Source organism: Zalophus californianus, chromosome 12 (genome assembly GCF_009762305.2).
Source record: "Zalophus californianus isolate mZalCal1 chromosome 12, mZalCal1.pri.v2, whole genome shotgun sequence".
Taxonomy (NCBI): domain Eukaryota; kingdom Metazoa; phylum Chordata; class Mammalia; order Carnivora; family Otariidae; genus Zalophus; species Zalophus californianus.
Genome location: NC_045606.1, coordinates 83,999,265 through 84,021,957, shown reverse-complemented (window position 1 = coordinate 84,021,957; position 22,693 = coordinate 83,999,265). Strand labels below are relative to the sequence as shown.

Sequence of the window (22,693 nt, the reverse complement as noted above, 5' to 3'; positions counted from 1 at the left end):
TCATCACCCTAAAAGATACAAATGTCATAATATTGCCATTATTTACTATTATCGTTTATGATGATGATAACGACACTGGCAGTTAAGCGATTAAGTGTGTGGGGGAGTTGGGGGAGGGGGCACAGGGCTGGGAGGGCAAGAGAAAAAGGAACTACATCTCCCAGAACCACCCGGGAAAGTCCACGCCGCGGCGGCGGCGCCCCACCCCTTTCGCCAGCTGGGCCCGCCCCTCCGATGACGTCACAGAGGTGACGTCACGGCGCCCAGAGCGAGGCTGGGGTAGAGAGGCCGACTGAGCAGGAGTCGTCCGCTTGTCGTGGAGGCTGCTAGGGACCCGGCGAGAGGGTGAGCGGGCGAGCAGTCGAGCGAGCTAGAGCAGGCAGGAGGGAGCGACGCGCGGCGCAGAGTAGCGCCGGGGCCAGGCCGCGGAGGAACCCACAGCCGGAGAGGGGCAGCCCGAGCCGGGCGCCGCGGGGTCCCCACCCCCACTCGGCCGGACAGTGCCCGGTGTTCCCCCGTGCGGGGGGCGGCGGCGGCGGCGGCGGCTGACGGGACCGGACAGGACCGCGGGGGTGTTGCCACCTCCACCGAGAAGCCGGCGCGGCCGCGGGCTCCTCAGAGCCGGGGCCCGGGGCCCGTGATAGACGGGCCGAGGAAAGGAGAGAGGCGGCGGCGCAGGCGACGGGGAGGCAGCGGCGACACCATGTCATCCCCCAGTCCGGGCAAGAGGCGGATGGACACGGACGTGGTCAAGCTGTATCCTTCGTGGAGGGGGGATTCGGGCTGTCGAGTGGGGGCGGTGTGGGGATGCCCAGGGCGCCCCTGAAACCCAAGCAGGGGCCCTGGGGTACTCCAGGCCACTGTCCGAGGCTCCCTTCCTCTACTCCCTCCCCCCAGTGCCTACGGCGGCTCCTTGGCACCTCCCAGGAGCCAAGAGCCTTTTCAGCTCCCCCCTTTATCTGCAGCACCTCGAAATGTGCGTTGTTCCTCGCTCTTCTGCACCCCCATTGCCCGTGACTTTCCTCCACGACGTTTTGGATTCCCAAGACGGCCTTTTTTTTTTTTTTTTTTTTGCAGGACCATCCACCTCTCTTGACCGCCGTGCCCACCTCAGGGTCTCTCCTGTTTGCTCGCCCTGGATTTAGGGACTCGTGATAGAAATTCCCGAGAGTGAAGCCTTTCTTCCTTTCTTGAGATGCCTCCATTCCCTACATTCACTATGCTTCTTGAACTGGGGTAACTCAAGTGACCTCCTTTATCCCTAATTCCTTTCTATATTAGGAAGAGTAGTCTGCTCAGTGCCCCCTGTTGTAATAAAGAGCTCTGAGTGTTTTAAATCGGAGACCCTCGTTAAGCTTTCTGGTCCCTAGAAGAACCCCACCGTTTTTCTTTTCAGTGACAAAGCCTGTCCCACCCATAGTTGGATGTGGTGAGGACCCCCAGGCCCTCCAGCAAGCCACCCTCCATATTGTGGATATGACAGCTGGGGGAGGGAGAGACAGAGGATCTCTCCTTGACAAAATAGCCCCTATACTAGCCACTTAAGCAAACTCCCTCTATGAGGGTAAGGTTCTTGGGGGAATAACTGCCCTGATTTTACCAAGTGACACCCTTTATTTCCACCCCCCCAACTTTATGTACTCTGGAGGTAGCCTTGGGAAAGCTGTAACTGATAAGGGGCCTTCAGGCAGTGGTTTTGGTTGGAGTCCAGACTGATTATTTCATGACCAGCTAGAGAAATTCGCGAAGGTTCCTGTGACAAATCTAGAAAATTTTTGAGGGGTAATTTAGAGGGTTGAGGGGGAGAGGAAATGAGCCCAGTGTTCTGAACAACTAATCCCTGGGGAGAAGGGGAAATGGGGATGGGGAGTGGTGGTGTGTGAAACGCAGTTAAAAAGTCCTGTCTCCTGCTTCTCTTTCTCCCTCACCCCCATCCCCCCACCATTTCCCCCTGTTGCAGGGTTTTGTTTATATAACTCAAGTTGTTTGGCTAGATTCTTCAGGTGAATTCCTTCTTTCTTCCATTTATTTGTTACTCTTTTTGATTGGGCGGTTTTTCTCCTTTTTAGAGATTGATGATTATTATTAAATACTCAGTTATGGAATTCTCCGAAGTTTTAAAAAAAGTAGTGTTTGTATTTGGTTTGGAAGTGGGGGATGGGTCGGAAGTTGCCCGGGTAAGAGATTTTTTTTTTTTTTTTCATAATCTTTTCAGGAATAAGGTCCTTTTCTCCTCAGGAAAACTTAGCTAGAAATTAGGAACAGTAGATAGACTTCTAAGTTTTAGGGTTTGAAGTTTACAATTTTTGGGAGGTGGAAGGGGGGATTACAGAGAGGAGCAAATAATGAAATACATGTTCCAAATATATGTCTAGGCACAAGCGAAATTGACTATGAGCTGTTTGTGACTGTGATTGAGTTTTGTAAATGTGTGAGTGATACCAGTAATGTTGGATTTTCATAAGGTTGCAGGAAAACTTGTAGCTATGGCTGTGTACATTTTACACAAAGCAGTTTCGGGTTTTATTTTTGTTTAGAAACTAGGAAATGACATGGTGGCAGAATCTGAGTTATTTTTACCCTGAATTGAGAGTTACTGTCAACCTAATGCAATTTTCTGCCTAATGTTTAATTGGGATGGAGGTGGAGAGAGAATTCCAGCTGTTTTTGATCAATGTCAGAGTCTCGAATTATATGCATACATATTTTTTAGAAGATTGAGGATAAAGGGTGAGGCCTAACTTGACCTGATGCCTTTTCTATACAGTGCCTTTTGTTCATTTAGTAGTTGTGGCATCTAGAATGATTACCGCATTTAGGAGTCGGGGTGTGGGGGGTGGAGAGGGAGAGGAAAACAGACAAAGAACAGCAGGGTGTCTTTCTCTTTTTTCTTCCCCTAAGTGGCTTATTTCATAGCTTATTTTTAGTAGAAGATGAAGAAAGGCAAAGATGCATTGGCCTTCTGTTCTTTCCCCACCTTCCTCCTTTCTGACAAAAGAAAGCAGAGGCGCTTTAAAATCATAGATCTCTGAGATAGGAGGACAACAGTCTCAGGACTTAAAAGCCAGAGGTTATCTTTGTTTCATATTTGTTATTTTCTGGTCTCATGTACTTGGAAGTTAAAATTTTTGTATTTCCTTTTGTGTTTGCATGTGTGTTGTGGGGATGAGAGATTTTGTGGCCTCTTTTCTCTGTTGAATTCGTATTAGTAGGCCCAAATGGAGCCACTAATTTTTGAGCAAGGTATATTTAGCAAAAAATTGAAGGAAGAATTTTCCAACCCACTATTAAAATTAGTACAATTGTGTGAAAGGGCCGGGGGTTGAAAATGAAAGATGGTGGAGAGGAAGTAGAGAAGGTCTGAAGGAATGTACTTGCTTTTTGCCCCTCAGTGCCCCTTGATGATTTCTTTGGTTTGGAGGCCGATAGCTGGTTTCATTGCAATCTCCTGTTTCAGCCCATTTTTGGTTGTCTCCTGAGTGTAATTATGCCACCACGATTTACAGCTTGGCAGGGAACCTATATAGTAGGAAAGTAGCGGTGTGGGGGTAGGGAGAGAAGGGGATGTGTAACTAATTGGCCACTGCTTTCCACCAGCTCGCGAGATTCTTTCGGAGACACTGTCTCTGGTTGTTGTTTGGAGTCGGTGATATTTCTTTTGTGACGGGTTGGTAGGAGGAGAGCTGACTCTCAAGTTATGCAGGGAGTGAGTGTTTTGCACCGATGCACTTAATAATCTGCTGGGCGATTATGTTCTGAAACTCTGACTCATTCATTGTTTCTGTTCTGATCCTTTCCTGAGGGTTGTGCAAACCTCTCCAGGAGCCTAGAGACTGATGTACTGACTTTTGGGCCCTGTAGGAATGTGTCCCAGTCAAAAAACTTACAGTCAGCCCAAATCCTGTGCAATGGTCGTGAATAGTGTGGCCATTTGTTTGCAAAGTCAGGTAGATTGGTTATACTGTGCTGTTCCCAGCCTGGCAAGCATTGAGGTTTCCATCTCTTGATTATTTAGATTGTCTGAGAACTGGGACTCTGGTGACCTTAAAGCGTGATTTGCCCTAAAGGAATATCGGTTTAAATTCTCCCTGGTGGAGGAACAAACAGCTCAGATTACACGGGTTTCCTTGTTGGTGGGGGTTACTCGTCTCACCCTGTTGCACAGCCTGGTGATCCTTTTATCTGTGAACCAGTGGCCCCTGCTGAAGGCTGGAGCTGCTTGTTTTGGAAAAGCGTATGCAGGCAAAAGGCCTCAGGCACAGCTCCTCCCAGCTCATTGGCTGCTCTGTTACTACCCGGAAAAGGAGGAGGGGCGGAGCTAACAAACAGCTGATGGAGTGTGTGACCAGAGTGTGTTTATATACAAAAGAAGTAGGGGCTGGGGAGGCCTTGTGAGTAGTGTTACAGGATCAAGTGTATTTTCAAGGGATAAAAAGAGGAAAACCTGACCTTTTAGAGTACAAGAAATAAATGTTCAAGGTTAAATCAGAAACGTGAACCTGGTAATAATGGGAACTTGGCATACGCTGTATTTGTTATTGGTGAGATTTTGGAACTTCATAATAAGTTTTCAGAGGGAGTTGCAGTAACTTAAAATAGGATATGCCACCACTTTAAATGTACTTATATGACTCACGCAGGGATTCAAAAGGGTGGTAGAAATGTAAATTTTCCCTGCAAAAGCTTGAAGAGTGCTAGAAAGGGGCAGTGACTTTTACTAAATTCATTAACGGCATTAGTGAAGTCTTAGAGAATCCTGGGTGTCTGCTTTAGGGTTTCAGATGGTTTCAATAATAAGTTCATCCCCCTAAAACATTTGAGCACCGTCTTTATGCCAGGCTTGGTGCTAGGTGCTGGGGGTTTAGTAGTGAAAAATTTCAGTGTGGGTGGTCATGATGCTTATGTAACCAGTTAAAACAAAACAAGAAATCAAAGTAGAAGCTGTTTATAGTAGGTCAACACTCTATGTAGCAGCTTTTTGAATAACTTGTATTTACTTTCAGAGTTGACTTTTCAAGGAGTAGAAAGGTTAAAAAGTGAATTTTATGCCATGGGATATATGGGGATATGTATTCCTAGTATTTTAAAGATAGATGTTAAAAAGTGGAAACAAAAACTTTAAAACGCTTAGCTGTTTCTTTCATATCAACTTTGGTATTTTGTTGTTAATCAGTAGTTATTCTATCCCTAAATCAGTAGTCTTTGTTACTCTTTAATTTGTGCAAAGTGTAGATAATTCTGTAATCTTTTAACTAGCTCCAGTGTCAGAGAACCGGTGTTTTGCTTTTAAAAATGCCTGTGACCTCTGTTTTTGTGAGATGATGAGGTGGAAGGTGGATCTTCAAGCTAAAAGTTAAAGCTGGCAGCTCCCAGTGTTCTGAATTTGTCTTCTCTGCATAGATTTTGGTGACAAATATAACGCACTGGTACTTATTTTTGTTAAGCAGGAACCTACATGAGTAAGCATTCACAGCTTCAGAATATCAGTCCTGCAGTGCAGTTCTAGTAAATTACACACAAGCCTAAAAATTCATCTTTTAGGGGAAAAAATATTTTGCAAATGTGACCCTTAAAAGTCACTTAACACTGTGTGCATGTATTAGAAAAAACCTGGATTTGTTGGTTTCCTAGTGTTGTGCAATTTCCCTAGCACCTTGACCTGTTTTATATGTGTGTGTACACATGGATTTATGTGCGTGTATACACACACAACTATGTAATAGTATCTTGTTTACTTTTTTTTTTTAAGATTTTATTTATTTGAGAGAGAACCAGAGCACAAGCAGGGGGAGTGGGAGAAGCAGGCTCCCCGCTGAGCAGGGAGCCGGACAGGAGGCCGGACAGGAGGCCGGACAGGAGGCCGGACAGGAGGCCGGACAGGAGGCCGGATAGGAGGCCGGATAGGAGGCCATTCCCAGGGCCCTAGGATCATGACCTGAGCAGAAGGCAGATGCTTAACCGATTGAGCCACCCAGGTGCCCCTATCTTGTTCACTATTAATAGATTTGATGATTCCGAGAATCGTTGCATTTTTAGGCATGCAGTTCAGACTGGTAAAAGTGCTTATGGTATAATAGCTTCTTGACTATAGACCCATAGTTTATGTTTTAGTAAAATACTTTAATGAAAAAACTTAATTGGATTATGCAAATAGTAAGATAATTGAGGAAAGTATAGGTTACAAAAAGGAAAGAAAAGAGTCACCCATAATCCTATCCTTTAAACAGTGGTTCTCAAACTTTAGTGTGATCTTAATTACCTGGAGGGTTTGTTAAAACAGGTTGCTGGGGTACCAGCTCCGGAATTGTCTGATTCAGTGGGTCTAGAGAGCTTTAAAAAAAAAAAAAATTTTTTTTTTTTTTAACAGGTTCCTGGATGATACTGAAAGGTTTGTCCAGGGACTACAGTTTAAGAACCACTGTCCTCAAATATTAACATTATAGTGTTTTTTCTTATCAGTCTCCTACACCCCATATATTATTTTCATACTATATGTTGATCATACTGTATGTGCCCTGTTTTTGCTGACTACTTACAGCTTATTTTCCTGATGAAAAGTATGAAACATAATGAAGAGGTCATGTAATATGTCATTCTATGCCCATGCCATTGATTTAATTCTTGGCCATTTTTCTGTGATAAGATTGAAATTAACATCTTGCACATAAGGCTTTTCTTGTCTTTTTGGATTATTTCTGTTTTTTACTAGATCAAAGAAGGTAATGATTTGAATTAAAATATTTCTTTTTTCTGTTCTAGATCAAAGAAAGTAACCATTTGAATTAAAATATTTAAAAATCGTGGGTCCCCATACTCTGTGCTCTCATTTTGTTCTGTTGTGTTTTAGTTGGTGTGATTTCAGCAGTGAAGCAATCAACCTGTCATAGTGATGACAAATGAGTTCTGAGCTCTCTGTTTTAAACTGCGTGTGTGTGTGTGTGTGTGTGTGTGTGTGTGTGTGTGTGTGTGAGATAATGGTGATCCTTAAATTAAGGACACTTTTGTACTTCTCAAAGTGCCTACTGTGAGTTGGTAGGTTAAATATATTACATTCGTGATTAGATCTGACTGGCAAGAGCTATAGAATTAGTTTTGGTATCTGGAATTTTTTTTTCCTTTTGTTTTTTACTGAGGTATAATTGACATAACTATATTTAAAGTGATAAATTAGGTAAGTTTTGCATAAATATCACCCATGAAGTCTGTCAACATAATCAACCATTGATCTGATTTCTGTCACTATAGATTATTTTGCATTTTCTTTGTTCTTTTTTTTAAAGATTTTATTTATTTGAGAGAGAGAGAATGAGAGCACCAGAGGGAAGAGGGTCAGAGGGAGAAGCAGACTCCCTGCTGAGCAGGGAGCCCGATGTGGGACTCGATTCCGGGACTCCAGGATCATGACCTGAGCTGAAGGCAGTCGCTTAACCAACTGAGCCACCCAGGCGCCCTAGATTATTTTGCATTTTCTAGAATTTTATATAAATGTTATTATACAGTATGTACTTTTTATGTGAATTCTTTCATCATATTTTGAGATTCACCCTGTTCTTTTTACTGCTGAGTAATATGTCATTGTGTAGCTATACCACAGTTTGTTTATGCATTTACTTCTTTATGGGCGTTTGGGTTATTTCTCATTTGGAGCTATTACAAATGAAGCTGCTTGGATGGATATTTTCTTTTCTCTTAGGTAAATATATAGGGATGGAATAGCTGAATCATGGGGTAGGTATAAGCTTAACCTTTTAACAGGTGGCCTGAATTTAATTTTGACTGATGATTGTATTTCACACACAATTAAATTGTGACATTGACCTTTTGTTTGTTTTGTATTTTAAGGGAATCCCATTAAATAACATTCTAAAGCACTAATTTTTTTTTTTAAGATTATTTGCGAGAGAGAGAATGAGAGACGGAGAGCTGGAGAGGGAGGAGGGTCAGAGGGAGAAGCAGACTCCCTGCTGAGCAGGGAGCCCGATGTGGGACTCGATCCCAGGACTCCAGGATCATGACCTGGAGTTGCTTAACCAGCTGAGCCACCCAGGCACCCTAAAGCACTGATTTCTAGTCTCAGTCAAAGCTAGTTTTGTAACTGTTTTTCTCTCTCCTCCATTCAAAATTAGTGAACGAGATTTTCATTGTAAAATATTTTTTGTTTTATGGCCCTTTGACATGATACTTTCAGGAGTTATGGTCACAAAAAACTTATTTTTGCATTTGTTAGTAAGACTATTACCGTTTTCTGAGAAGATAAACACACCATTTGTTGATGGTTCCCTTTCTTTTTGATATTGATAAGAATTTTTTTTGTTAGTTTTACTTAGCACCTCCAATTACATTTATAGCAGTTTATAAATATTGATGTAGAACTCGAGGTCTGAATAGTATCTTAATTTTCATATGGACTAAATTCAGGAACCAATGGCAACTCAGGCAGAACCGGAAACAGATCATATGTTTCCTTAATATGTTTCTTTAATAGTTTCCTTAATATGTTTCCCTGGAATTTTTTTAAAGTTAATTTTTAACAAAATAGGATTTTTTTTTCTTTTCTACTTTTTGGCGTTACATGATGTAATTTATTTGATAGATTGATAGACATTGCCATAAGAAAAAAAAGACATTGCTTTGTAGTAGTTGCTATTGTCACATTCTTATAAATGACAAGCATTTGAATTTATATGTAGGTGTTTGCCTGCCTGTTGCTTTAACAATTAACATACTACTGGCAGCTGGAACTTTTAACTTGGCTAACAAGAAAAAAGACAACTTCCTCGTTTATGCCTGTTTCAGATTGCAGTCACCGACTATTTGGTGGGGAGACTTTGGGTTCAGTCATCAGACACAAGGATGGCGCTCTGAGCATGTTTATTAAGAGTGTGTTATTTTCAGATTGCCAAAATGTAATTAAAGTGCAATATAGGAACCTTTTGAAAACACAGAAAAGTCAGTGTGTACTTTTGAGAGACTGTTGTTACATTAGTAATTCTCGGGTGGGGGTATCGTGATTTTTTTTTTTAATTTTTTTAAAGATTTTATTTATTTATTTGACAGAGAGAGACACAGCGAGAGAGGGAACACAAGCAGGGGGAGAGGGAGAGGGAGAAGCAGGCTCCCCGCCGAGCAGGGACCCCGATGTGGGGCTCGATCCCAGGACCCTGGGATCATGACCTGAGCCGAAGGCAGATGCTTAACGACTGAGCCACCCAGGTGCCCCGGGGGTATCGTGATTTAGAAGAACTATTTTTATGTGTAGGTACTATTGTAGTTTCTTCTCTGTACCTCACCAGATGCTTGCAGAGGGTGTCTGGTTGTTTGCAGGCTGGTGCTTGTGCTGGCTGCTATGCCTGGCAGAAGCCAACCTCAAGAGCCAGGTGGTGGAAAGCCCCACAGGGAAGCTGTATGCGGGTGAAGGATCCTTCTGCCTTCCCCCACTTTTTAGGCATCCAGGGCATAAGATTGGAGGTGTATATAGGTGCTGCTGATCTTTTGACCTGGCCCTGCAGAGAAGTCAGAGAGGAGTAGGAAACCCATGTGAAGGGGAGAGGCTTGGCTGAACTTAGTCATCCTCTGGAAGACAGTCATGGCTGGTGGGTCTGCTTCTGGGCCCACAACAGGTACCACTTGGAGGGACCATATTTAGGGATATAGAATGTTGCTTAATTGGGAATGGAATCTTATCTCTTCAACTTCTTGGTCTCTAACTTTTAGACATTTTTAGGGAGGTATTATGTATAAAGATATTCCCTATGTGTGAAATTGTTATTAATATTGTAAGTTATGAGTTTTCTGTTTAACATTAAGCAAAATGTTTCTTTTTCCATGTATCATGTTTTTATCATGTACACTTTTCAAGGTTTCTTGGAGTCTAAAATCTTAGTTGAGGTAACATAAATAGAAAAGTAGATACAGAGTGTGCCTGGTTCGTGTTACCTCAGAAGCAGTTGGGTTACTACTCAGCTTAGTGAAAATAAATGTAGTTGTTTTGTCCAAATGGTGCCATTATAACTCTGTTACCTGGATATTGCTTTTCAATCAGTTGACTTTATGATGCTTAGTTTCAGAAATGTTGATTAATTTAAAAATTAAAAAAATGGGGTAAACCTTTCCATTGTGGTTACCTATAGGAAGTTGATTCAGTTAGAATTGTGTTCGTAAGAGATCATTGGGTGTAATATAGTTGATTATATTGTTTTATGATCTTACAGACTACTGAATGTTTAGTACCCTTTTGCTAATCTATGTAAATCTGTGTATAAATTAGTTAAGTCTCCTTGGGAACACAGCCTGAAACTATATAACCCTTTTTGTTTCACTCCAAAGGAAAGAAACAATTTACTTTTTTTTCATTAACAGTCACTTTTGTATGGCCTTTATATGTGGTACCATAGCTGTGAATTAGTACTTGGTCAGACCGCTAATTTAAACTAAGGCTTTTATAATGAAATCATCCCATGATGTAGATCTTGGAGATTTGGGGTTTTTATTGCACATTACATTCATGTTCACATATTCAAAGTACATTAAAATGTAGAACATGATACATGTTTGATAACAGAAATCACTGATCTTGGCAACAGCATTTGACATACTAACATCTGTTAATTTTACCAACTAATTCATTCAATTAGCTACAGCCACCATCTTCATAATGAATAAAGGGGGGAAAAAACTGTTTCTTGCTCCTTTATTCATTTGTATCCTTAGAGATTAGAAACAAAAACAAAAACAAAATACTTTTAAGTCAGATTTGTTTTATGGGTGGAGGAAAGAGAGGAAGTAGACCTTTGAGTGTGTTCTTTAGTCTGATTGTCTGGATTGCTGCCCATTTCTCCTGGCAGTTAAGAAAGGCAGGTCTTGAATGCTGTCATTGATGATCAAATGACATATATTTTGAGTATACCTGTATTGAATCATTTATATACTTGAGAACACCTTACTTTGCTTCTGTCTTGTCATTCTGTAGGCTCTTGGGTCAGAATAGTTAGGTACCAGATTCTATCTTTGAGTAATTAGTGTGGCATTTCCTTTGAGATTTAGCTGAGTTTTATAACCTATAAACCATGATATATCAAGAAGACTATTGGTGGCTCATCAAGACTATCATTTCATTTCATATATTTCCATTTGTATGTCTCTTTTCTTTTTCTGTTGGTGTTCCTAACTTAAACTTTGACTAATTTCTCAAAATCGAGCAAAAGTTAAATACACTGGCAGGAAAGTACACAAATAAACCTTTGAAGATAAGGTATTTCCAGATCCTTCACGTTATCTTACATTCAAGCTTAACCAGAAGTAGTAGTAAAGCCAGATCCTTTTTTCTAGGAGTTTGGAAATCAGTATACTTGGCCTAGTTCACTTTGTGCGGTCTGGCAATTATTTATCAAACTAGAACTTATGCTAAAAATACACAGTAGTATACAACTTTGCTGTGTGTCCTCTGAATGTAAAAATAGGCTATGCCTTAGATTTGCCTTAACTCTGTTCAGTGAAGTCAGACACAATGGAATGTGACACCTGAATTTTGTGTTCCTATACTTTAAAGGTCCTGGTCTCTCCTTGTCTCTGAACAATTTGGTGTTTCTAAGCTAGTTTTATATTATCTGGTCAGTGTTTCTGAGATTCAGAAACTGCTGACTCTGCTTTCTTTGAATAAGTCTCAAGGTAGGAAGTCTAGAGGTCTTTATCATCCAGCATCCATCTGCCTGTGTTCTTAAGGCAGGGTAAATGGGAACAGTCCCCTACTCGTGTGGGAGCTTATTCCCAGGATTAAGTTCTAGGCCCTTTGCATCTTGTAATTCAAAGAATGACAAATGAAATTCCATGTTTACTTGTGCTTATTTTCCGTTTTGGGGGGTGATCTGGTATGTATGCACAAGCCTTGGAACTGGATTATCTTAATTGACACAGATACAGGTCTTATCTTTCCATTGCTTAATGGGTAATAGAATTAGAAATTCTGTTTTTTATAGAATCAGAAATTAGTGTATGATTTGTATGCTTTTAAATTGGGGCTTACTGAATTGGATAAAACATAAGGATTTTAGTCTGTCAGTTCTGGTTGTTTTATTTCTTAAATGTCATTCCTACAGTGTTTTGTCAGCTCTGATGAAGTTCTGATGACAATTTCGTAGATATTACACTTAATAGATTTTAGCATGGTTTTCTACTTGGCGAAAACCTGGAATGCAAATAATAGTATTACAAAGCAGTGGTTGCTTTCTGAATATAACGGCTCTTTGAGTTGAGATTAATAATTGTATTATTTCTGGGCAATATCCTTTGTGGCTTTAAAAAAAACAGATTGTATTTATTTCAGAGAGAGAAAGAGTGCATGAGCGGGGGGAGGGGGGAGGGGGAGGGAGAAGCAGACTCCCTGCTGAGCAGGGAGCCCAATGGGGGACTCAATCCCAGGACCCTGGGATCAGGACCTGAGCCGAAGGCAGATGAAGGCAGATGTTTACCCGACTGAGCCACCCAGGCATGCTGCCCCCTCTTCGTGGCTTTAAGTAATAGTTTGAGAAATACTAATTCTTGGTTGTACTGACTGCTTCAGATTAGGAGAGTAAACTCTGGTAACTTTAATTATTGATACCAAAAATAGAAGCCAAAGTTGAAATAAGGAGTCTATTTTTCATTTCTGACTTATAAAATCAGTTTTGCTATTTAGTAGTCACATTTGTTATATTAAAAATAGAATTAAAAATAGTATAGCCTAATGCCTTTGTTAATCTTATTTATGAATGTAAGAGTCAGAGAATGAAAAATGACACTAAGTAGGTCTTAATATAAATGTTCTGGTGTCTCTTTGTAGATTAGCTGGCATTGTGTTTGTATTTTTGAGGTGTCTGAGTTTTATGTGACCTGTCAATAATTAAAAAAAATATATATAAGCCCTGTAATAGTGCCTGACTTACGGAAGTTTTTATCCGCATAGAATGACATCATGCTATTCCTTTCAAAACTTTGTATTTATCTAAATCATATTTTGGTTTTTAAAAGGTAAATTTAGGGAATGGGAATACAGGTGAGTAAAAGGTATGTCCAGAGCCCAAATAGGATCCCGTCAAAGTTTAAAACAGTTCAGTAGTTAATATTTTACATATCTTTTAATACTCTCTAGGTATTTTGAAGATATCTTCTGTAGAAAATTTAATTGCTAACTTTTTTTTTTTTTTAAGTAATCTCTACATCCAACATGGGGCTCAAACTCATGACCCTGAGGTTCATGCTGTATGGACGGAGCCAGCCAGGCGCCCCAGTTGCCAACATTTTCATTGATATTTAAACTCTGGGTGTCTTTAATAGATCAGTTTTGCTCCATGTTACAGTAATTTCAGTTATTAGTCTTAACACAGCTAAGCGTGTATAAAGACTTGGGATGCATTTTTATTTTATTTTATTTTTTAATTTTTTATTTTTTAAGTAGGCTTCACACCCAGTGTGGGGCCTGAAGTCATGACCCTGAGATCGAGTCGCATGCTCTACTATCTGAGCCAGCCAGGCGCCCCGGGATGCTTAATTTTTTATAAAAGTTGAGATGAAGGCTTGGGAAGTAAGCAGCCTTTCTCATTTTCTACTGTTTTTGCCTTAATGTTTGATAGCTTTTTACTTTTTTTAGATAAGCTTTTAATTTTGGTTTTATAGAAAAGCTGCAAAGATCGTACAGAGAGTTTCTGTACCTCACTCAGTTCTGGTTACCCCTATGTTAGGTTACAGAGACACATTGGTCAAAACTAAGAACAACCAACAATGGTTGTTTGGTATGTTACCGTAAACTAAACTTCAGGCTTTATTCATATTTTACCAGTTTTTCCATGAATGTTCTTTTCGGTTCCAGGGTTAAATCCAGGATACCACATTACAGGTAGTGGTCATGTCTCAGTATTCTCTAGTCTGTGACAGTTGCTCTCTTTCTTGTTTGACAGAACATTGACAGTTTTGAAGTACTGGTCGGGTGTTTTTTGGAGTATTCCTCAATTTTGGTTTATTTGATTTTTATTATTTTTTTTTTTTACTACTCATGATTAGACCTTATAATAGTAAAGGTATTAAAATTGGCCAAACTCATTGTGGGATTTTGGAAAGAATACCACAGAGGTGAAGTGCCCTTCTCATCACAAATGGGCGGTATGAGGGGCATACCTGCGTCCTTAGGACATCACAGGTGATGTTAACCTTGGTCCACTGGGCCTTAGTGGTGCTTGCCAGGTTTTTCCTGTAACATTACTATTTTTCCTTCAGTATTCAATTCTTTGGAAGATAGTCACTAAGTGTAGCTGACACTCAGGAAGCCCAGGGGAATTAGGTTCTAGTCCTGGAAGGAGTTACTGTTTTTGACTTTTGTGTGTGTGTCCGTTTGTTTTGTTGTTTCTGTTTTTGACTTTAAAAATTTTTTTAAATTTAAATTCCTTCTTTGATGTGGCCTCTTCTCTCCCTTTAGTTGTAGAGTTTGTTCGTCAGTCTTCAGGTTGATTTCTGGGGATATTTAGGATGATTTGATAAGTAATCTAATTGTGTTCGTGGGCTGAGGTGAACTTGTGGTCTTACTATGCTGCCATCTTCCTGCTCCTTGCTTTTGACTCTTAACTTGTAATGTATTAGTGCATTAATCTAAGTTGTTAGCTTTTGTTCAGAAGTTGCACTTGAATGAAGTATAGATTGGTACGGCCTTATGGAAACAAAATGGGATGTAAATATATGAGGATGTGGTCTGGGAGCACACAGATTTGTTGGACATGTTTATTTAGCAATCTGCAAATGGCAAATTTAACTTTCTACATTTGGCTGTTTTTAGTGTAATAACGTGAAAATGAAGATAAACTTAGGATGAGCTGCAAAGGTATTAGTTAAAGCTTCATAAGTCAAGGAATTCTATAATCTTAGAGTTTTAGGGTGGGGTACCGATAAAATACTATTCTGCATGGCTTCTTGTTATTAACCAGTTACATAATTAGCTCATAAGAGAGAAGAATATATTCTTATCCACTGCTAATTTGAGCAGAGGATCATTATTTTGGCCCATAGAAACATTTTATTCCAAAAGGAATGCATTTTTCACCATTTTGCTATGTTTTTTTTAAGATTTTATTTTTTTTATTTGACAGAGACAACACGAGAGAGGGAATACAAGCAGGGGGAGAGGGAGAGGGAAAAGCAGACTCCCTACTGAGCAGGGAGCCCGGTGCGGGGCTTGATCCCAGGACACTGAGATCATGACCTGAGCCGAAGTCAGACGCTTAACGACTGAGCCACCCAGGTGCCCCACCATTTGGATATCTTTTTCCTTTTTAGCAGTTCTGTTTATAGTTTCACTGAAAATCTTGACATAATTGTAGTTGTCAGTTTTAACCAGAAATTTTTTTTTAAAGATTTTAATTTAGTTGACAGAGTGCAAGCAAGCCCAAGCAGGGGGAGTGGCAGGCAGAGGGAGGGGGAGAAGCACCCAGGACCCTGGGATCATGACCTGAGCCAGTCAGATGCTTAACCCACTGAGCCACCCAGACGCCCCCAGAAATTCAATTATTACGGGAACAATAGTTGTGTACAACTTCACTTTTTCTTTACTTCAGAATCTCCTAAGCAACTGAAGCCTTTTTTTTTTTTTAAAGATTTTTATTTATTTATTCGACAGAGAGATAGCAAGAGCAGGAACACAAGCAGGGGGAGTGGGAGAGGGAGAAGCAGGCTTCCTGCCCAGCAGGGAGCCCGATGCCGGGCTCAATCCCAGGACCCTGGGATCATGACCTGAGCTGAAGGCAGACGCTTAATGACTGAGCCACTCAGGCGCCCGGAAGCTTACTTCTTTAAATGAGAAAATTCATTTTACTTTGACAGTTTTTGGTGTATTTTTATTTTGGCTGATGTTTTTGCCATTTTCTCCTTTCTTCCTTGGAATAACAATAACTGATGATGAAAGTCATAAAAGTATATACAATACATTGTTTTCTTTTTAAGATTTTATTTGTTTTTAATTTTTTTTTAAGATTTATTTGTTGGAGAGAGGGAGAGAGAGAGCACAAGCAGGGGGAGCGGCAGGCAGAGGGAGAGGCAGGCTCCCTGCTGGGCAAGGAGCCCTGTGCAGGACTCCATCCCAGGACGCTGTGATCATGACCTGAGCCAAAGACAGATGCTTAACTGACTGAGCCACCCAGGTGTCCCAGATTTTATTTTATTTTATTTTATTTTATTTTATTTTATTTTTTTCAAAGATTTTATTTATTTATTTGACAGAGAGAGACACAGCGAGAGAGGGAACACAAGCAGGGAGAGTGGGAGAGGGAGAAGCAGGCTTCCCGCGGAGCAGAGAGCCTGATGCTGGGCTCGATTCCAGGACCCTGGGATCATGACCCGAGCTGAAGGCAGGCGCTTAACGACTGAGCCACCCAGGCGCCCGATTTTATTTCTTTTAGAGAAGAAAGGGAGTGTAAGTGACGGGGTGGCAGTGAAAGGGGTGGAGGGAGAGGGAGAGAAAATCTGAAGCAGACTCTGCACTGAGTGCAGAGCTGGACACAGGGCCATGAGATCAAGCTCTGAGCTGAAACCAAGTCGGAGGCTTAACTGACTGAGCCACCCAGGTGCCCCAGTACATTGTTTGCTTGAACAGAGTATATTTATAGTTGAGGCTATTAGATAAGTGACCTTTGGAAAAATAATATTGAAATTTGGCCAAACCCATTTGGTTTCTAGGCTAAAATGTTAAGCTAAAGTATCTCTCCTAGGAGCTTCCTTGAAAATAGGAAGAAAGGTAGAAATTGAATATTAATGGTAATTTATCTTGCTGGTTATAAACATAGTAATAAATAGTAATACATTCTTTGAGGTTGTAGAGGATAGTTCAGAAATTGTGTATCAACTCATGGGGACACCTGGGCTTTTGCGTGATATAGGTCAGAAGTGTTTATAACCAGCTGTTTATTGGTTTAGTAACCGGAGTGGTGCACTTTTAGACCTTTGGCCTTAAATAATACTAACACCTGGATGTCATGTAGATGCTGAGAGTCAGGAGTGTGGCACTTAGAGCCATCTTACTGGCTTGATGACTCCGTGTCAGATGTTGAACTGGTTCTTTTGTGTTTGTTTCTTTTGCTCATTTTAAGTCCTTCAAAAGAAAAGAAACAAGGCTTTTTTTTTTTTTTAAAAGATTTTATTTATTTATTTGACAGAGAGACAGCGAGAGAGGGAACACAAGCAGGGGGAGTGGGAGAGGAAGAAGCAGGCTTCCCGCCGAGCAGGGAGCCCGATGCGGGGCTTTATCCCTGGACCCTGGGATCATGACCTGAGCTGAAGGGAGATGCTTAACCGACTGAGCCACCCAGGTGCCGCAAGACTTAAATTTTAAAAGAGCAGATTTAGGCTTATAGCAAAATTGAGAAGGTACAGAGAATTTCCCATATCCTACTGGCCCCACTCATGCACAGCCTCCCCCATTATCAGCATCCCTTACCAGAGTGGTGCATTTGTTACAACTGATGAATCTGCATTGACACATCATTATCACCCAAAGGCTGTAGTTTGCATTAGAGTTCATTCTTAGTGTTGTAGATCAGTGTGTCCAGACAAATATATAATGACATATGTCCATCATTATGGTATCCTACATAGTATTTTCACTGCCCTAAAAATTCTCTGTACTCCGCCTATTCATTCCCCTCTCCCCCAACCCCTGGCAAATAGTTATCTTTTTATGCCTTTATAATTTTGCCTTTTCCAGGATGTCCTATAGTTGGAATTTTATAGGATGTAGCCATTTCAGATTGGCTTCTTTCATTTAGTAATAATGGACTTAAGTTTCCATTATGACATTTCATGGCTCGATAGCTCATTTCTTTTTAGTGCCAAATAATACTGCATTGCCTGGATGTACCACAGTTACTTTGTCCATTCAGCTTGGTGAGCTGTTTTTAGTGAATAGAGCTAATATTTTTCTAATGGTTCCTCATTTTTCCAGATTCACTTTTATACTTAAAAAAAAATATCTCTTAGTAGCAAGTAATTACATTTTATACTGCTGGCTCATTCTGCCCTCAGTTCTACCTTTCTTGACCCTTAATACTTGGCCTATAATGTGCTGCTTCTTATTCTGGTATATTTCAGTTTATTCTTATGGCATCTTTGAGGTGTTATGGCCCACTTTTCATGGCTTAAAAACCTGGGTTGCACAGGTTGGCTGAATGTTCTGAGATTGTAGAGGAAGTCTTTCTGGAGAGGAGTCTGAAGCCAATGAGAGTTTGTCATGCTTTTGTCCCTTTGGCACACATTTAACTTTGCATATGAAGTAGGTGCTCAGAAAATATCTGTTAAGTGAATTTTGATCCTAATATCCTATAGGTTTTTGCGAAGTCCTTGGGTCAGTTTTATTTTTATTTATTTATTTATTTATTGAGATTTTATTTATTGATTTGACAGAGAGAGCACAAGTAGGCAGAGCAGCAGGCAGAGGGAGAGGGAGAAGCAGGCTCCCCACTGAGCCAGGAGCCTGACGTGGGGCTCGATCCCAGGACCCTGGGATCATGACCTGAGCTGAAGGCAGTCGCTTAACCATCTGAGCCACCCAGGCACCCCATTTGGGTCAGTTTTAGATTGAACTTTGGCGCCTGTATGGAAAATTAGAAACCTATATACAGAAATCATGCTGGGAGAGGCAAATCTTCCTCAAATGATGACTTCAGTTCCTTCTGTACAGATGCCATTTGCCATTTCACATACACTGCTCATTTTTCCACGTGTGATGTGAGCTATTTGTGTTCTGAAATTGTCCTAAATGCTAAAACTTTATTTTATCTTTTAATATTTTATTTATTTGACAGAACACAAGCAGGGGGAGCGGCAGGCAGAGGGAGAGGGAGAAGCAGACCCCCCCACTGAGCAAGGAGCCTGATGTGGGGCTTAATCCCAGGACTCCGAGATCATGACCTGAGCCAAAGGCAGATGCTTAACCGATTGAGCCACCCAGGTGCCCCACTTTAGTTTATTAATAGTCATTTTCAGATGAGTTCCCTTTTAAGATTCTTTGCTGGTTTTATTTAAGATCAAAACTACTAGGATTGTGGGGGCGCCTGGGTGGCTCAGTTGGTTAAGCGACTGCCTTCGGCTCAGGTCATGATCCTGGAGTACCGGGATCGAGTCCCACATCGGGCTCCCTGCTCGGCAGGGAGTCTGCCTCTCCCTCTGACCCTCCTCCCTCTCGTGCTCTCTATCGCTCTCATTCTCTCTCTCTCAAATAAATAAATAAATCTTAAAAAAAAAAAAAAAAAAAAAAAAAAACTACTAGGATTGTGGATTGGGGAAAGAAACAGTTGGAACTTCTGTTACTTTGTAAAATAGAACACCTTAAACTCATCAAATCATATAGCTTATTAATATCTGTACTTTGTGAAGTGTCTCAAGTTGCCCTTTTATAAAAATTATATGTGGCCTGTTTTTAGTTATTCAAAATAATGGGGAAAATAGCAAGATGTTTAAAATCTCAGGTGCAAAACTTGAGATTCAGTGATACATTTAATGTACATATAAATACAACTTTCTTCTTTGTGCATGGGCTGTTAGGAAAAGATTTTTACTCAAATTATTGGTAAGTTCTTTAATCACTTGAGTTCTCAAAACAGATTCCAAAGTGTTGCCTGCAGACTCCTTGGGATCCTGGAGACACTTTCAGGGGCACTGTAAGGTCAAAACTTGTTTCATAGCGGGGCACCTGGGTGGCTCAGTTGGTTAAGCAACTGCCTTCGGCTCAGGTCATGATCCTGGAGTCCTGGGATCGAGTCCCACATCGGGCTCCCTGCTCAGCAGGGAGTCTGCTTCTCCCTCTGGCCCTCTTCCCTCTCATGCTCTCTATCTCTCATTCTCTCTCTCTCTCAAATAAATAAAATCTTTAAAAAAAAAAAAAACTTGTTTCATAGCTACGTTATTTCTTTTCCTGCTCCTCCTCCCTTTTTTTTTTTTTTTTTTTTTTTGCCTTTTTTGCTATATTGACATTTACTCTGATGGTGCAGACCCAATGGTGGATAAAACTGTTGATGCCTTACCACGCCAGAACTGTGGTCATATTCAACATACTCTTCACCAGCATATACCTACAGTTAAAAAAGGGCAGTTTCATTTGAACATGTCCTTGATGAGGAGTAAAGATAATTAGTAAACTTTGGCCTTCAATTATGTGTCTTTATTTATTTTTTATTTTTTAATTTTTATTAATTTTTAAGATTTTATTTATTTGAGAGCGAGAATGAGAGAGAGAGAGAGAGCATGAGTGGGGGGAGGGTCAAAGGGAGAAGCAGACTCTCTGCCGAGCAGGGAGCCCGATACAGGACTCGATCCCGGGACTCCGGGATCATGACCTGAGCCGAAGGCAGTCGCTTAACCAACTGAGCCACCCAGGCGCCCTTTATTTATTTTTTAAAGATTTTATTTATTTATTTATTTGAGAGGGAGAGAACAGAATGAGAAGGGAGAGGGTCAGAGGGAGAAATAGGCTCCCCGCTGAGCTGGGAGCCCGATGTGGGACTTGATCCCAGGACCCTGGGATCATGACCCGAGCTGAAGGCAGTCACCCAACCAACTGAGCCACCCAGGCGCCCTTATGTGTCTTTTAATATTCTGTGTGATGAAATGGGAAAACCTCTCCTGCACGTCGAAAGTATGGTAATGTTTTCTAGAAGAAACAACTTAGCCGATTTTGAATTGCCAACTGAACTGTTTTTCTAGGGAATGCCATTTGAACTTGAAAGTATGTACTTGAAACAATTGTATGTTGGAAGAGAAGTTGTCATGTTGTACAAAGGCTAGGACATGCTTTATTTGTACCTAATGCATAGTGTTGGCAAAATAGTAGATGCTTTTTTTTCTTTTTTTCCAAATTTTTATTTGAATTCTAGTTAGTTGACATATAGTGTAATACTGGTTTCAGGAGTAGAATTCAGTGATTCATCACTTACATATAACACCCAGTGCTCATCATAATAAGTGCCCTCCTTAATACTCATCCCCCATCTAGCCCGTCCCCCACCCCCTCCCTCCATCAACCCTCAGTGCTCTATGGTTAGGAGTAGTTTTTTTTTTTTTTTTTAAAGATTTAAAGTTCTTTTAAAAAGATTTATTTATTTTAGAAAGTGTGCATGAGTGGGGGAAGGGGCAGAGGGAGAGGGGGAGAGAGAATCTCAAGCAGACTCCTTGCTGAGCCTGGATCATGACCTGAGCTGAAATCAAGATTTGGATGCTTAAGTGACTAAGCCACCCAGATGCCCCAAGAGTAGTTTTTTTTTTTTTAATTTTTTTTTTTTAAAGATTTTATTTATTTATTTGAGACAGAATGAGAGAGAGAGAGCACATGAGAGGGGGGAGGGTCAGAGGGAGAAGCAGACTCCCCGCCGAGCAGGGAGCCCGATGCGGGACTCGATCCCGGGACTCCAGGATCATGACCTGAGCCAAAGGCAGTCGCTTAACCAACTGAGCCACCCAGGCGCCCTTTTTTTAAATTTTTTATTATGTTAATCACCATACATTACATCATTAGTTTTTGATGTAGTGTTCCATGATTCATTGTTTGTGCATAACACCCAGTGCTCCACGCAGAACGTGCCCTCTTTAATACCCATCACCAGGCTAATCCATCCCCCCACCCCCCTCCCCTCTAGAACCCTCAGTTTGTTTTCCAGAGTCCATCATCTCTCATGGTTCGTCTCCCCCTCCGATTTCCCCCCCAGATTTTTTTTTTTAGGATTTTTTATTAAGAGAGTGAGATAGAGAGCATGAGCAGGGGGAAGGGTAGAGAGAGAAGTGGACTCCCCACTGAGCAGGGAGCCCAATGTGGGACTCAATCCTAAGACCCTGGTATCATGACCTGAGCTGAAGGCAGATGCTTAACTGACTGAGCCACCCAGGCACCCAAGAGTAGATTCTTTAATAAAATATTCAAACCAGGTTGAATTGTATAATTCACATTTAGCCGTGAAGGGAAATTGGTGTAATGTGAAGATGGGAAGTGTTTTCATGTCAGTAAAGAGTGTTAGAGTTTATACTGTGTTTTATAGATTCTAACACCTTTTTTTCCATATCTCAACATCTTTGAAATTGAGATGTCTTACAGTTGGTGGTGAATCAGTTTGTCAGCTTCTTTGTTTCTTGATGTCATAAAATAATGTAGATACGCTGAAATAAGGTGGCTTTTTTTTCCCCATGTTTTTGTTTGAAGCTGAGGAGGAAACATTGAATAGCAGTTTACTTCTTGGGCTATAGGATATGTTACCTTAAATTTTATTCTGTCAGACCCTGAGTTGACTGGGCAGTTGACAACAGGTCCATTGTTAGAATATTCCATTCATAAAGCTTGTATCTTCATTCCAAGGGAGAAGACTAGATTCTGCTGCCAGAATTCAGGCTTTTAAAATAAAATGTAAAATGTGATGTAAACTTTTTATATGCAAAACTTTTTTGTTTTTCTATTTAATCATTATTGTTGCTGGGAACATAATGGTGAGTATTGAGTTATTTCCATTTCTGTTGTAAAGCAGGCCATGGGAGATTTTACTGTGTAGCTCTTACAAAATGAAGAACAGTGGGGTGCCTGGGTGGCTCAGTTGGTTAAACATCTGCCTTTGGCTCAGGTCATGATCTCAGGATTCTGGGATCGAGTCCCTTGTCCAGCTTCCTGCTCAGTGGGGAGTCTGCTTCTCCCTCTCCCTCTCCCTCT

The 22,693-nt window shown here is 40.9% G+C and overlaps 1 protein-coding gene across 2 annotated transcripts in view; it reads left to right on the top strand.

The window, feature by feature from the left end:
- The first annotated feature begins 262 nt into the window (after positions 1-262).
- The window catches only part of UBE2H (ubiquitin conjugating enzyme E2 H), a 108,228-nt gene continuing 85,797 nt past the window's right edge, over positions 263-22,693 (top strand). For both annotated transcript variants that reach the window (XM_027573206.2, XM_027573203.2), the window contains exon 1: positions 263-756. In XM_027573206.2, the coding sequence (XP_027429007.1) occupies positions 704-756 (53 nt within the window). In that variant the 5' untranslated portion in view covers positions 263-703. The remainder of the gene's footprint in view (positions 757-22,693) is intronic.